At 46.9% G+C, this 16,747-nt stretch overlaps 1 protein-coding gene across 2 annotated transcripts in view; it reads left to right on the top strand.

Moving 5' to 3' along the window:
• Positions 1-2,714: 2,714 nt before the first annotated feature.
• The window catches only part of STX7 (syntaxin 7), a 30,491-nt gene continuing 16,458 nt past the window's right edge, over positions 2,715-16,747 (top strand). Inside the window, exons 1-2 of one of the 2 annotated variants that reach the window (XM_081187800.1) lie at positions 2,715-2,860; positions 11,634-11,775. In XM_081187800.1, coding sequence (XP_081043926.1) covers positions 11,691-11,775 — 85 coding nt within the window. In that variant the 5' untranslated portion in view covers positions 2,715-2,860; positions 11,634-11,690. The remainder of the gene's footprint in view (positions 2,861-11,633; positions 11,776-16,747) is intronic. The other variant, XM_081187801.1, reaches the window with a different exon arrangement.

Below are 16,747 nucleotides of genomic sequence, written 5' to 3'. Positions count from 1 at the left end.
TTACGTATGACTGTCCCGATAGCGTCATGAGCAGAAATAATCACTAAAAAGGACATCTGGCGGGATCCTAAAAAGAATTTGCTTTTTGGGTAAAACTCATTTCCTCTCATTACAAACTAGACATGTGAAGGATCTTCTCCACCCTGGCGTCTTCCTTAGAGGCATTCAGTTTTGCTCTTGCAATGCTAGTCCCTATCCCAAAGCACTGGGATTGGAGAACACTGCTTAAATCATCCTCTCTTGATTACAGGCTAGACCCATCAGTCATAATGGACCACTTCATCTGTACCTGATCCCCACTCTGTTATTTGCTCCGCCTTCCTCCATCATTGAACTCTGGTATTATGTCATTATGGCAAACTCAGGTATTGTGATGTCTGGATTCCCAATGTGCCACAGAGTGCTTCAGAGGTCCCTGCTTCCTCATGACCATCTAGCAGAGGCCCTGTTTCACCTCAGATAGGCCCTGAGGCCATACCCTCCAACATGTTGAGTCCCAAAACTGGGACACACGTTTTCCCATCCGTGCTCTTGCATGAATCACGTGGCCTATGCAAGATCACAGAGCCCAAAAGAAGCACTTTGGTGGTGGCTGTGCTCTCATAGTGCCCACAAATGTGTGTTTTGGGGCCCTGCACAATATTATGCCCACCCAAATGTGCTTTTTGAGGGGCAAGATCTTGACTGGAAATTGTGAGAGATCATAGCACCCAAAATGCTCTCACAGGAAAAAATGGGATGTCTCGGTTTTCCCCGCCCAGGACACTTGCGTGGTATATGAGGCATCTCACTTTGGCTTGGGATGTGTCTAAATCTGACACACATCCCTGTTACATGGCTGGTGCCAGAAGTCAGTGTGGCTGTCGGTATTCAGCAAGAGAGCCTGGCAATGCTGGACATACCTCCCAAAAACCACAAGTAGGTAGCTAATATTTAATATTTATCACAAAGCAAGGTAACTATTATATTGTACCTTGGACACTTTTTGTTTTTTTAGGATTGAGACTCCAACTACACCTCTTGTTCATCTACTTCTTCCAAGCCTTACTGTCAATTCCAGGGTATGGTCTGAGTTCACATGATGCAACTTGCTGAAGACTAGGCTAAGACTAGATCTGATCAGGGTTTGAATGGGGGAACCCCAAGAACCCCATTTATACTGTGAGCTCGATGCTAAATTTAGTGACTAAATGAAATGCCAGGATCCTTACTAGACTCTCTTGCTTCAAACGGTCACCCCCATATTTCAAAATAATCGGTACATCCTTGTTTCTCAGGTTTTCCTCATGCTTAGTAGGAAATGCTATTAAAATTGCCCTTCTAAATAAACTACTGAAATATGGATTAATCTTGTCACTGAAATGATATAAAGCAAGTAGAAATAAGAATGGTGCTCTTCAGCAAATTGGTGAGAAATGTTATTAATATGCTGATTAGCATAGATGTATGATTACATGGTTGTAACCTGCCCAGGGCCATTGTGGCGAACAGTGAGCAAAAAATAATAATAAATAAACAAACATATAAAATTTTATTTTTTTAAAAAAGATGCAACAATTTATGTTAACCCCAATTTGCACCATAACAAGGTGATTCAAAGGTACACTATACACCTGCCTACATCTCCCTTCTCCACTTCCATTCTTCTTATGGTTCAGTGCAGCAGCAATGGCAAAGCTGCTCTCCGTTGTGATGCTGTACTTGCATCACCACATGTGGTGGTCAAGCAAACTGCAGCCTGACAACACCCTTATCTTCTTATTATATGTATTACCTGGCACTGCCCTCAGTGTGCACCATCAGTTTTTTGTTGAATATTTATTATAGTATATATTCCGCTCCACAGTGTATGCACGGCACTTCACTGAGTACCAGATGGCAGGCCCCTGCCCCAGGGAGCTTACAATACAAAATTCCACACAGAAAACTGCATACAGAAAATCGAATGTAGAATATCAATTATACACTAAAAATAATACAGTTAATGTGGCAGTTTAACCATACAAGATGAGCAGTGGACAATAATTAAAAAAATTAATTCTGAAAAGCTCTGGGTATTTTATTTTATTTTTTATTGTATGAGTGCATCTGAAAGAATGGGTGTCAAGAGCATTCCTCTTTTCTAATGGTAAGAAGTTCACATTAAAGGGGCCACAGCACAAAAAGTCAAGGTGTATAGTAGAAATTCTGGGCACCCCCTCCCCAAGGAGGTCTTTCTGCCAGGGAATTTAGTGACAGTTGCTGTTTCACATGCTTAGACGCAGGCTGATGCAAAAGCAAACAAGCAGACGGATCAATTTACTTATTCAAAAGCATTTATAAACTTCTATTTTAAAAAACCTCTGTGTTGTGTGCAACACAGAAAAACACACAATCGAAACAAAAATGCAGCCCGAAACCGATCAGACAGCAGTATAAAAACATGTAAAAGCAAATTAAAACAAAACCCCGGGGGATTCCAGCACATCAAACAGGGTCCAATCTTACGGGGCCATGGCAAAAAGAGAAGTCTTTTCCAAGACGTAAATTACAAGAAGACACGGAGCTAAACACCTTCCACCAGCAGCATTTCCATATAGTTGCTGGGTGTTAATTTAAAAACAACAAAACCCCTAGATGTTCCACACAGAAAACTCAGGCTGCACATTTCATAAAGCGAAAAGGGGCGGAGCCTGTGGGCCTCGCCCCGCCCCTTCCCGGGAGCCGCTCCGTCTGCTGCAGCAACGGGGCGGGGCTCCCGGGGCGGGGCCGCCTCCCGCGGGTCAGCTGAGCGGGCAGGGCGACCAAGTCCGGGAGCGGGGCAAGACAGGCTGCCCTCTTCGCCCCGCGGGGACGCGCCGACAGGCCACACAAGAGGCGGGTAAGGAGCGCCGGGAGTCCCCGGGCTGGGGGCGCGCGCGTCGAAGGGCGTCCCTTCCTCGCTCGCTCGCTGCAGCCGCTCGGCGTGCGTGGCGGGGCTCAGGTGGGCGCCGCCCTGTCGCAGAGCAGCCGCCCTCCCGTCAGCTCGGACGGGAAGGGGCGCCCCGTCGAACTCGGGCAGGCAGGCGGCTTCAGCGTGGAGCGAGCGAGCGAGCGGAGGGCTGGCTGGCTGGCAGTTCCGCATTCCTATAGCCCCTCGCCTTCCCCGCCCCTCCGCACGACGGCCTTCCTTCTCCGGCCGTCTGCCTGCCTGTCTCCGCGGCTTCTCAGGAGTCTCCGCCAAGCCGGTCGAGCCGCTCGCCTTGTTTTTCCGGAACTGATTTCCCCTGCTTTCGGGAAGTCATTATGTGGGCGGGGGAAGAGGAAGGGCTGCTCCCCACTCTGAGATACGTGTGTGGTGACACACGCGTGTGCGTGTGAATGAGCTCGCTCTGCGTGTGCGCGCGCTCCAAGCGCTGATGGGGATGAGAAACCAACGTTATTTTCTGGCTCCCTGGAGCTGCTCCTCCTCCTCCCTTCTCTGGCTGGAGGAGCCCATCATGTGATAGCGATAAGGAATCACAGGGTTTCTTTCAATGGGGGCCTTCGGAGAGATAGTATTAGGCGCGCACCGATGTGTGGATGGGCATGTTGCGGACACCCGAGGCCGCGTAATGCGTGGCAGCTCCTGCGGCGACACATTTCCTGGAGTAGACCTGCTAAGGAAGCCATATAGGCTTTAAACAGCAGCTCTTAATGCTTAATGCTTTTAATATGTAACGCTGTACTGTTTTTAACACTGATTGGGAGCCGCCCAGAGTGGCTGGGGAAACTCAGCCAGATGGGCGGGATATAAAAAATAAATTATTATTGTTGTTGTTGTTGTTATTATTATTATCTGGCAGCAGCAAATGGAGCTACAATTCCCAGCACCCTTAAATGGCAGTTCCCATGATTCTTTGGAAGAAGGCGTGTGCTTTAAATATATGTTGTGTACTCTGCCCAGGCAGTTGCTTTTTTCTGGCTTCCTGTCCCTGCCTTCTGCCTTACCCCTCACCAGTGGGCAGCAGCGACTGCTGCATGTCACTGGAAGATGCAGTACTGGGTGGAGAGATGAAAGGGATGAAGGGCTAAATGAAAATACCATTATTGTGGTTAACCATGCCTATTGAATGCAATACCAGCTGTGCAGCTCTCCCCCCCCCCCCGCCCCTCTGCCGTAGGAGACAAGTGGCAGGGTGGGGAGGGTTTTAGTGAGTAAAGGATAGACGGCAGAAAGTTAGCCAGTCCCTTCTCCTCTTGTTCCTCTGTTCAAACTTGCAGCATCCTGAAGCTGCTTTTGTTTTAATAAGACAAAATACACTGGGGTGGATATTTCCTCCGGAGGCTTCCTCATTTTATGAAGATGTGGTGAGAAGTTTTTGAAGCTGTGGTGTGAGTTCTTGCAGCTTTTGAATGCTTGCAGAAATGTGGTAGTGACAAGTTGCTTGAAAAACTGGTATGCATCAAACTGCCACTGTCAATGCAGTCTCCCTTCCTAATAAATAATACAGGGTGATTATTAAATCATTTATGGATTGAAACTAAATCTCATTTGGGAACTATAAAGCCAAATGTTGGAAGATTCAGGACAGATAAAAGAAAATACTTATTCATTCTGTACATAGTCAAACTATAGAACTCTTTCCTATCAATAGTCAGTGATGGCCACCAACATAAAGGTAAAGTGATCCCTGACTATTAGGTCCAGTCGTGGCCGACTCTGGGGTTGCAGCGCTCATCTCGCTTTATTGGCCGAGGGAGTTGGCATACAGCTTCCGGGTCATGTGGCCAGCATGACTAAGCCGCTTCTGGAGAACCAGAGCAGCGCACGGAAACGCCGTTTACCTTCCCGCCGGAGCGGTACCTATTTATCTACTTGCACTTTGATGTGCTTTTGAACTGCTAGGTTGGCAGGAGCAGGCACCGAGCAACGGGAGCTCACCCCGTTGTGGGGATTCGAACCGCCAACCTTCTGATCGGCAAATCCTAGGCTTTGTAGTTTAACCCACAGCGCCACCCTCATCCCCTTGGCCACCAACATAGATGGCTTTAAAAGAGGATTTGACAAATTCACGGGGGAGGGGGCTATCAACGGCTCTTAGCCATGATGGCTGTGTTCTGCCTCCGCAGTGTTTCTGAATACCAGTTGTTGGAAACCACAGGAAGGGAGCGTGTCATTGTGATGAATTCTGCTTGCGGGTTTCCCAGAGACACCTGGCCAGCCACTGTGAGAGCATGATGCTGGTCTAGATGGGCCATTGGCCTGATCCAGCAGGCTCTTTTGTGTTCATAACCACTTAGCAAGTAACCTCACAGAATCAGTTGGAAGGGACCAGGAGGAGCACTGAGTCCAGCCCCCTGCAATGCAGGAATATTTCACCCAAAGTAGGGGTCGACCCACGACCCTGAGATTAAGTCTCATGCTCTACCGATTGAACTGTCCTTGCTCTCTCAAGAATGTAAAACAGATGAGGTATTGCTGACCGCGGGTCTCTTATCTTCAGTAGGGTCTGAAACAATAAATGTTATAATTCAGTTAAGGACACTTTTTTTTCTTAAAGAAGGATGAAAATTGCCTCTGTAACACTCTTATGTCTTCCAAGGTATCTTGTGAATGATCTTAAAACTTGGATTGCATATATCTATAAAACATCCCAGGATCTGTCCAGTATGCTGCATTGTTCTAAAATAAAACTGGGCTTATTGAACTGATGGTGTGAACATCTCTGAGAAAGCTTTTTAGGTGGCTGAGATTACCAATCTATTATTTTTCTTAGACTGCAGTTATATGAAAGAAAGAGCCTAAATCTAGTACTGCAACTATTTAATTGCTTTAAAATTCTGTGGCTCCTTGGAAGTCATCTTTGAAAGTCCTATCAATTACACTTTGAATCCAGTGGGGTGTGTATCTTACCACTGATGGTACTTTACGGGTGCAGAGAATCCTGGGATGTTGTGCTCTGACCATGAGGTTCCCAGTAAGAGGGGCATTAACCACTATGACCTTGTAGAGCATGGGTCGGCAAACTAAGGTCCACAGGTTGGATCAGGCCCAATTGTCCTCTGGATCCGGCCCGCAGACGGTCCTGGAATCGCCGCTTGGATTGGCGTGATCGTTCGGGCTGCACCACTTTTTTTTTGCAATTTTTGGGGAGTGCCATCCCCCCCCACCCCGTGGTGGCGCCGCCTCCCTTCCCCCTCCCTCCTCCTGGCTTCTCCCTGCCCTGCAGAGGAAGGGAGCTGGGCTTTGAGCAGCCAGACAATCCAAAGCCTTGCCGCCCGTGCGCTGGCCTCTCCATCCATGGCCGCCCTGTGATGGCAGTGTTGCGGGGCTTCAGCTGGAGCTTGGCACGCCTGGCGTCCAAGAAAGCTGGCCCAGAAAGGAGAGGCGCCGCCACCACTGCTGGCTCCCAACCGCAGGCAGAGTGGCAGAGGAGGTAGGAAAGCAGGGGGAGGGCTGAAGGAGAGAGAGAACCCCCCCCCCGCCATGTGTGCGTAGTCCGTCCCACCACAAGGTCTGAGGCGTGGTGAACCAACCCCCTCCTTAAAAAGTTTGCTGTCCCCTGTTGTAGAGGAATAACTGTCCCTACCCTCTATTCCAAGTTTGTTTCTTTAGGATGCTCCACCCTAGTGTTTAGGGTTGCTAATCGCTACTACTTTTGCAAAACAATCTCAAAAGTTGGGCAACAGAGTATCTTAAATCTCCCATGCCTGCGTAGATACTGTATACTCCAGCAAGTTTCTTTCCACAGGATAATTAGGTGCACCACCCAGTCGTGCTAGTAACCATAAATCTCAGTGCAAGACTGTGGGACACTTCAGGCACCTTAAAGTCAAATTGAAGAGGAAGTACCACCAGGTGTGTAAGAGAGGTGATGTTGCAGTAAAAGGAACTGAAAGAGGAGTTAAAAATAGAATTGAGCTCTACGTCTTGAAAGTTGCCCCACGGGAAACCATTGGTATTGCCCTGAACATGGTCCTAAGCCTGGACCCCTGCTGGACTGGGCTGCCTTCCCACAGAGATGGATTTAGGGCAGTGCAACCAGTTCTGTTACACTGGACACCAAGCCTAGGGGGTGCCACAGGGTGTTGCAACTATGATGTAGTGAACTGAGAAGAATGGAAGGCGCTGAATTTTGGCCTCACACAGGGAGTCACTGAAATTTGAAAGACCACAGCCCACTTCTGCTCTCTGTACCTGGCTTGATGATTCCAGACTATTCCTGTTTGTCTCCCGGTCTTCTTGGAATTCTTCCCAAGCTTGCTCTTCATTATTGTTACGTATTTGTACCTGCTTTTCAGCAACAAGTCCTCAAAGTGGTTTATGAATTAGGCATGTCAGTGGATGTGTGATTGCTGATGTGTGGGTCCTTTTGGATCCGGAAGAAGGCAGAATGGGGGCAGGCTGGAATGGGACAGGGTAGGGCACGCAGAAGGAGTGGGAATGGAACCCCTGCGCAAAATGCTTGTGGCCTATACAAGGTGGCTGACAGACGTGTTCTCAGTAAAGTTGTTTAGGATCTCAGCCAGGGTGGGTTTTCATGTATAGATCTTCTACCCTAGAGCAGATGATCACACTTCCATGCCCTATAATTCAGTGGCCCCTTCACACATTACAAGCCATGTGGAGAGGTACTGAAGCTATCCTGATTGCCTCGGGATCATTTAGTAGATTGCTCTCATGTTTGAGCACTGATTGAGCACTGAAGCTTATGTGCACAAACCTCTACAGGAGCTTGAACCCTGCACTCTCAGCTCTCGCAGAAGCGAAGGCCCATAGATGTCTACAAATATAGACTTTCCTCCTCAGTGCACGGGAGAGTGCATACCTTTCATGCAAAAGATCCCAAATTAAGTCCCTAGCATCTCCACATAAAATCCTAGTTTGAAACCCTGGAAGACCCTCAGTGTAGACTGAGTTGGATGAACTAACAGTTTGATTCTTTGTAAGGCAGATTTCTGTGTCTCTACAGAAATAGCACCATTTCTGACCTACTACAATCATATCTTGGTTCACAAACGCTTTCCGAGTCAAACATTTTGCCTCCCAAACGCCAGAAAGCTGGAAGTGAGTGTTCTGGTTTGTGAACGTTCTTTGGAACCCGAGCATCCAGTGCAGCTTCTGTGGCTTCCAATTGGCTACAGAAACTTCTTGCAACTAATTGGAAGCTGCACCTTGGTTTATGAACATTTTGGAAGTCGAACAGACCACTTTGCACCTCCAGTCCTCCTGCTGCTGCACTGCCATGAGCTAAGCAGTGGTTTGGCAGAGTGGGTTTTCCAGATCCTAGACGTTCATGGTTTGTCTGCAGGAGACAAACCATAAGTTCAGGTTCAGACATCTCACTAAGCCAAACCATGGTTTAGCTCATACCACCAGGAGGACCAGTTCAGGAGTGCAGCATCCATGATCTTCTCTGTGAAAACCTTCACTTGTGCACATTCATGCTAAGCCATGGTTTGGCTTACCATTCCATGCAAAGCAGTTCTGTTCATGAGAAGCTGGTTTGACAGTTAACTGTGTCCTTATCGTGGAGCTGTTTATATGAGAAAGTAACTGCTATTTCACTTTCATGCAACGTAGCAGAGAGTAGTTTCGAAGTAACTGTCTTTTATATACTTTCTTTTAACTGTCTTTTATATACTTTCATACAACGTAGCAAAAAGCTATTTCAAAATAACAGTCTATGTTAAAACACTGGGATATCTTTATGTTGAGAGAACATTTAAATGTTGGTCAGGACTCAGGAGGCTTTGTGAGAATTCCTAGTGTAACAATGGGAAAACATGAGCAGAGGAAGTTCAGTCTTAATGTTATCATCTGCATTTATTTGTATGCTGCCTATGCTCTCATGACACAGAATCATAGAATTGTGAAAAAGTTACATAATTCACTAAGTTACAAAATATAACAAGTAGTTAAACAAGAAGTTAATGAAAACATCTCATAAAATGTACTATGAAATTAAATCCCCTCATAATATGTTATAAGATCTAGCAATATTCCAACAACATTAAAAAAATAATAGCTCACCTCCAAAACAAATGTCCTGCTGTTCCTCCAAGGGACTTGGAAAACCATCCAAATGATTCTGTGAACATGGTCTACAATCCAAACAGCCTGCACTGTCGTCTGCTTAGCTTCACATAAGTTTTAGCCCAGCAACATCTGGAGGGCCACAATTCCCCATCCCTGACCTGTGTCTTCAGGCTATTCTCTCTCAAGCTGTTCCTGCATCTAGAGCTTGTGTGCATCTCTGCACAGCTCCTATTACAAGATGGAGGTGGTAGTGTAGTGCAGTGTTTCCCAACCGGTGTTCCGCGGCACACTAGTGTGCCGCGAGACGTTGCCTGGTGTGCCGTGGGAGGGAGGCGGGCGAGTCAGGCGGCGAGAGGCGGGGCAGCGGCAGCCAGGAGAGGCCGCCCAGCGCGGGGCTCTTGCCGTCTGCCTGCCTGGCTGCCTGCGTGGCGCTGACGTCACGGGGCTGTAACGTGCCCCACATAGGCACACGCGGGGCGGCGAGCGAGCTCCCTCCCACATCTCATCGCCGGCTCTGCACCAGGCGGTAGAGCTCGGCGAAGTCGCCGCGCTGGAAGGCCAGCAGCGCGCGCGCCTTGGCCAGGCTCTCGCCCGCCTGCAGCAGCGCCTCGCACACGCACGAGACCTGCTCCGCCGAGAAGCGCGGCGAGCGCGGAGGATCGGGCGCGGCGGAGGCCAGCCCCGCGCTTGGAGAGGACGCAGCAGCCGTCGCCAAACCCGATCCTCCTCCTCCTGCTCCGCCGCCGTCCTCTGGCTCTCGGCCGGGAGGAGCCTGCGGCGACGGGGCGGGCGCCGAAGTTGGCAGAAGTTGGCGCGCCTCCTCGGCAGCGCCTTCGTCCTCCTCCTCCTGCCTCTGCTCTCCTCCGGCGGCGGGGGCGCACCGCCCTCCCCGGCCGGGGGGCTCGGCGGGGCCCGTGGGGAAGGAGGCCATGTTCGCAGCGCGCGGGATCGCGGCCCCCCTCGCCCGCCTCCGGCCCGCTCCCCTCCCCCTGCGCGCTGCCCTAGCTGTGCGGGTCTCCTCCCCCTGCGCCGCCGTCCCCTTTCCACATCCTAGGAGCCGCGGTCTGCCTTCCGCCCCGGGCCGCGGCGCGGCTCCCAGCCCGGGCTGGCCTCCGCCTCCTGGGACGCGCGCCCACCCCCGCGGCCCCCCAAACTTCAGAGCAACTCTCCAGATGCTTCTCCCCCGCCTCGGTCTCCCTCCTTTCCACTTCTCTTCCCCCCTTCCTTCCCTCTTTCTTTCTCTTTCTCTCCCACCCGCCTTTCCTTCTATTAACTTTCCTTTCCCCTTCCCATGTAGAACAGTCCCTGCAAATAAAAACCTAGCATATTTGGAAGAGGGATGCTAGCCTAACCATTACCTTCTATGCTGTTACTATTTTTTTATTTTTTTTTACATAAGTAAAAAGTGACCTTTCCCCATCTGGCATGGTGGTGTGCCTCGAGATTTTTTTTCATGAAACAAGTGTGCCTTTGCCCAAAAAAGGTTGGGAAACACTGGTGTAGTGAAATAGATGGTCTGCGGGGCTCCTCTCGCTGATTACGCTGGTTCTTTCTGTAATGTCTGAGGCTGCTCATAAAATGAAAGGCATTGTCACCTTCATTGTTGTGCTTTAACAAAAAGTAATCCATTGCTCTTCAGGGCTTTGAAGGCAACCTCACTCCTCGCAAAGCCCTTGGTCCTAGATACAGGTGCCAGAACTTTTTGAGCTTTTTTTAGGGGATATCTCCCCTGAAAAAGCTTCTATTCTTACGCCGCCACTACCCACAGCCTCTGTAATGCCATGCTGCTATGCCATCAGGCTGAAATGCTAAGGAGGTGCCAGAATGCACGAAAGAGGTGCTAGCACTCACCAAAGAGGTGCCAGAACCCAGTTCCAGTAAGTTCTGGCTGAAAAAAGCCCTGCCTAGAATTATATGGGGGAAAGAACTATACTGCCATGTGGCAAGTGATTTGGGGATGGCGGATCTGGCTTATGGGTGAGTGTTTATTGAAATCACATTTCAACCCAGGAGTGTGAGAAGATGCCCATTATTTCTCCTCCATGCAGAGCTGATTCACAGCCCCTATTTTTACTCTCTTTTTTTCTTCATGGAGTTTAAAGGCCAGAATATGCCTCCCACTTTTATTATTTTCACAACAATTCCATGAGATCAGTGAAGGATGGTTACTGCTCATAATTATCCAGCAAACTTCATGGCCAAACTTTCCCAGCTCAAGTTGATAATTTTACCCACTCGTAGGGAATTAACACAATAGTCTATAGAGTGTCTGTCTTGATTCGTATAAGCTGCAAGCAAGTTTGTCTGGATGTGGAAACTGGCATTCTCTGTGTTGACATCCTTCCAAAGTCGCCTCTTTTCTTCTCTACTTCCCCTTATGTACCAGCATTACTGGCCTACAGTGTAGTTATAAACAGAGTTAGCCAGATATCTTAATTGCGCTATAAACCTCTTCTTTACTGCACTTTTGGATTTCCTTCCTAGCCTTTCAAAATCTAACTTGCTCTGCAGATCATTCAAAGGAAATAGGAGGTACCATAGGAAGGGTGATTAAAAAGGGTGATTAAAGTTTTACTTGAACATTTGAGTTTTTATGATGCTTTTCCCTATTATGTGTAACTTCTTAAAAAAGATATTCTCCTTATATTTTCAGGTGGCATTATTGGTGAATCTTTCGTTTATGACCTAGTGTGCATCGTCCCAATCAGCCATGGCGTACAATGCAGGCATCGCTGGGGACCCTAACCAGTTAGCACAACGCATCACTTCAAATATCCAGAAAATCACACAATGCAGTAAGTTCCTTAAAGCTATTCCTATTTACAAATGTTCCTGTCCCTATATCTTTTATTTTTGTCATGACAGGTTTAGGAGCTTTGGGTGAAATCCAGTGTTTTCCAAGCAGACTTCTGTTTCTCCCTCTCTTCCTCCTAGCCTCTGCCCAGAGGACCACCCAATACTTCAGACCAGATTTTGGGTGGAGGGGCGGCAGCATGGAGGAGACAGAGAAAGTCTCATAGTACAAGCAGTCATCTGTTCCACTGGCAGATAGGCACAGTATATTGCCCTTTATTGACGAGATCCTTAACATTTCAAAAGTTTGTGCCAATATTAGTTTTATGTCAGTTTTCAAAATTCTGGACTTTGTTAGCAAAACCTTCAGCAGTTCTGCAACTATACTTCAATATCTGGTTTCTGGTGAGGTTTCAGGACCTAGTCATGAATTACACACCTTAACTATCTTATCCGAAGTCTGTTGTACATGTTCTGGGCGGTGAAGGATTGAATTCAGAATGGCCCAGTACTAGGAAAAGGCAGCACAAAATTGAATGGTGTGGAAAGGTGTGTCTAAAAACAATGTACCCAAATGGTCTTCAAAAATCCTCTGTAGATATTTCCTTCTATGAGAGTACTTTTGTCATAAGGCTATGTTTTGAAGAAAAACTGTTATTGTTGGTTTGCATAAATATGTTGGTAAGATTCCCCCCTCTCCCATATTAAACTGTTGTAGAAAAGAAGAAATTGGAAGAGAGTACTGTGGCACCTTAAAATACATCTTATTGTCACATAGATTTTCATGGACTGAAGTCCACTGGGCCAGATGAATGTGGAGGAAAATTCATCACTTTGAGAATGGTGCTAGAGATCATGAGTGACGCACCATTTGCATGTACATATTGTGCCATTATTATTATTATTATTATTATTATTATTATTATTATTATTATTATTATTTGCTAAACAATTTAGCTTTGGGGTGATCTTATCAATGCATACCAACTGATTATTCTTCAGCTGTGAGCAGGTGGCTTGAATCCTCATTAAATTCCATACTGTAATTATTGTTGTGACCTTGTTAAATATATGTGCAGCAAGCTCCAATGTAGCATGATGAAGAGGGCACTTTCTGGTTGCCATGCCCTTGCTTCTCCTTTAAATGATTAGGAGCTGTATCTGCTGACTTATCTCTTCCTTCCTCCTCCCTTACTTTCATCCTTCCTCCTCCCTTTGTACTGGGCCACTTATATTTACTCATACCGCTGTAAAGGATTCACAACGTCATAATCCTTGTGTGTCACAACACATAGCCTTCTGTAGAACTGTGTGTCGAGCCACACCTTCAGAAACAGTAACTGGTAAAAGCCCTTCTATATGCATTCAGATGTTCTTCCATCTGAAAATCCTTTTGATAGAAAGCTAGCATGCTGGGGAAAATGGTAGGCCTGAGGCTTTCTCCCTCACGTGCTGATTTTGGATAGGCAGAGTGTTATTGATGTGGGAAGCATATAGTCTTCTCCACTAAGTCATGGTAAGAAATCTACCGTATTTTTCGCCCCATAAGACGCACTTTTTCCCCTCCAAAAATGAAGGGAAAATCTGGGTGCGTCTTATGGGGCGAATGCAGGCTTTCGCTGAAGCTTGAAGAGCGAGAGGGGTCGGTGCGCACCGACCCCTCTCGCTCTCCAGGCTTCAGGAAGATATCCGCAGTCTAGGCAGCCCTGTGGGGGGTCCCACAGGGTTGCCTAGGCTGCGGATAGCAGCCTGCTTCTCGGAGCGTCGGGCGCCCTGAAGGCAGGGTGCGCAAGGCTTGGGGCGGCAGCGGACTGCTTGCCGGCATGCAGAAGCTTGGGGCGCGCTGACCTCAGCACGCCCCAAGCTCCTGGTGTAGCGCAGCGCACCTGGGGGGGAAATAAATTTTTTTCCTTCATTTCCCCCCCTAAAATCTAGGTGCGTCTTATGGGCCGGTGCGTCTTATGGGGCGAAAAATACGGTAATTCCAAAGAACAGTGTCAGACTGTTTCTGAATGTGTGGGTTGCCTGCTTCCCTTTCTCATATACCTTTTCCTCAGGGGTGGGGAACCATTATATTTGTCAAGGGCTTAATTATTTATTTGATTGATTGATTGATTGATTGATTGATTTATATATCGCCCTTCATCATAATATCTCAGGGCGGTTCACAGAATAAAATGCCGGATAAAAACATGAATGTAAGGAAAACAAAGCAGCAAAACAATACCCCCCTTATACTACTACTACTACTACTACTAATAATAATAATAATAATAAATTTATTATTTATTATTCATACCCCGCCCCTCTGGCTGGGTTTCCCCAGCCACTCTGGGCAGCTCCCAACAGAATATTAAAAATACAATAAAACATCAGTCATTAAAAACTTCCCCAAACAGGGCTGCCTTCAGATGTCTTCTAAAAGTCAGACAGTTGTTTATTTCCTTGACATCTGATGGCAGGGCGTTCCACAGGACGGGTGCCACCACCGAAAAGGCCCTCTGCCCTTCTCACAGACACATTTAAAAGGCTGTAGAATATTAATCAGCCCAAGGCCTGGTTGAAGGGCAACATTTTGGCCTCTTCTGTAATGAAGATGCCGGGCGAGTCTCTCAGGGGAAAAGCATTCCACAAACAGGGAGCCACTACAGAGAACTTCCATTCTCAGGATCTCACATGGAGGAGGCACATGAAGAAAGGCCTCAGGCGATGAACACAGAGTTCAGGACAGTTTATATGGGGAGAGGCTATATTCTCTTGGGGGTAATGTGCTACTGGGGGGGGGGGGTTACCACCCGCTTTTCTTTTCCTGGCTCTCATTCTGCCACGCCACCTTCTCAGTGCTGCTGGGGAAGAGGCATGAAGACAGCTTGAGGGCAATAGGTTTCCCACTCAGGCTTTGCTTAAATGACTGGTGGCTGCTGCTACATTTGTGTTCTCTCTGGCACATATAAGCTTCTTCTACCAGTTTGACTCATCTTGCTTTATGTGGCAATGCCCAGCCCCTTGGGAGGTTCCCCACTTGTGTGTGATGAAATTCTGAAAGGGAAGGGAAACCACATGGGAAAGAAAGACTCCTGTGCACTTATGGTTGGGCTGGCAGGGCAGATGCTGTAGAACTGGTAAAGATGAAAAAGAGGACTGAGTGCTAAAAGAGCTAGGGGTGGGAGCATGATGCTGCTAGGAGCTGCTTCAGAACGTTGGCAATTGATGAAATGTGCATATTACTTCATTATAAGAACTGAAACAGCCGGTTAGAGGGTGCCCCAAGTTTTAAACACTGAGATGCTTAATACTAAAATAAAATCTTGAAATGGGAGGAGGCTTCAGAGGGGAGATCCCTGAGTTGGAAATGAAAGGGAGTGAAGAGCTTGTCATCCATTTCTTTCTCTCCAAAATTGGTAGAAAGCATGGAAATTGCAAATCTCGCAGTGGGAGTACTTCTCTCAATAATTTCTCTTTGGGGTTGTCTCAGTTCATAGGGTCCTGTGCTGATCTAGAGACAGAATTGCCAAATAGTGCTTCTTCCTGATTTCCTGCCCCTTTTCCACTTCAGGACTCTGGTATCGCCAAAGTCCTTGAATTGAAAGACGGTGAATGAATGACTGCTAGAAAGTGGGAGGCTCCTTAAACTCTGTCAACATCACAATCTATTTAACCTTGGTAGCCTAATCTGTTAACTTCTGAAGCATTTTGGTTGGAGCTAAATTCACATTGGAATGCTGTGTGGGTCAAGGGAGGAGAAAATAAATTACTAGTACGAGGAATTTGCTGTCAGAAAAATCAGCCCACATGGATGATGTAATCACTGCTCTAGCACCCAGACTAGATTATTATGAAGGTTTTGCCTTAATGACTAAACAAGACAAACAAGTTCTAATGGTGTAACTTGTTTCTCTTTAATTGGACAATTGCTTTGTGCAGGTGATACGTCAGGCCTATGTGATGTGTAAGGAGTTAATTATAATGCAAGTTTTATTTTCAGGTAGCGAATGCAAAGTTCTTATGCTATGGGCATATAATGCAGTTCTTACTGAATGCATTTTGTATCATTAACCAGAACTAGAACTGCTTAGCTTTTGCAAATAGGCTGCATGATGTGCTATGAGGCTAAACCCTTGAGTTTCTGGTTGTAATTTAGCTTAATAAATGCTCCAAATGATGAGGTAAAGGCCGGCACTTTTCTTTGAACCTGCTATGTTGATTGCAAAACTGGGTCGGTTATCTTCTTTAAGGTGACTATTGTGCAGTGATTTGAAAGAATAGTAAAGCATCTACATTTGACTGTAGTCGAAAACTTCCTGTATACCATTTTTCTCCTTCCATTCTACCTAATGGAGGTTGAATCGTACAATATCCTTGTTGTTGGATTGTGACTTCCATCATCCCTAACTATTAGCTACTAAGGTGACTGGGGATGATGGGAGTTGTAGTCCAACAACAGTTGAATTTATATACTGAATCTATTTATTGAATTTATGTCTTTGCCCTTCCTGTAGAAGAAGCCCACTCCCATAGAATGCTGCAATAAAGGGCAATTCCTTCTCTAGCTGATACCCATTCACTGAAGAGTCTTCTCTGTGGAGCTCAATTAAATTGTAAAAATAATAAAAATAAATCTGAATTGTAGGACCATTTTCAGCCAGAAAATAATACATAAAAATCTATTCATCTGGTAGAACAGGAAAACCCTCTATGCAAGGAAGGGTTTGATAACTATCTCCTATATCCTAGGTGACTGACAGACGTATATGTGGGCAGCTGGGCTAGAGGGGGGAAATGTGGGTTAGTAACTCAGATAACTGATGGATATCTGCTTGTCTAGAGGGCACTTTTGCCTCCCCCCGCCCAAAGTTGGCTTCAGCACTCTGTGCTAAACTGGTAGGAGGAAATACAGAAGGAAAGAAGAGAGAGCAGTTGGAATGGAGGAGGAACATGCTGAGAGAGGCTGTTGATGACTGCTCTCCATGCCTG

Source organism: Podarcis bocagei (genome assembly GCF_964188305.1).
Source record: "Podarcis bocagei genome assembly, chromosome: 3".
Classification (NCBI taxonomy): domain Eukaryota; kingdom Metazoa; phylum Chordata; class Lepidosauria; order Squamata; family Lacertidae; genus Podarcis; species Podarcis bocagei.
The sequence above is the reverse complement of the archived record's forward strand: the minus strand, read 5'-3'. Positions and strand labels throughout refer to the sequence as shown.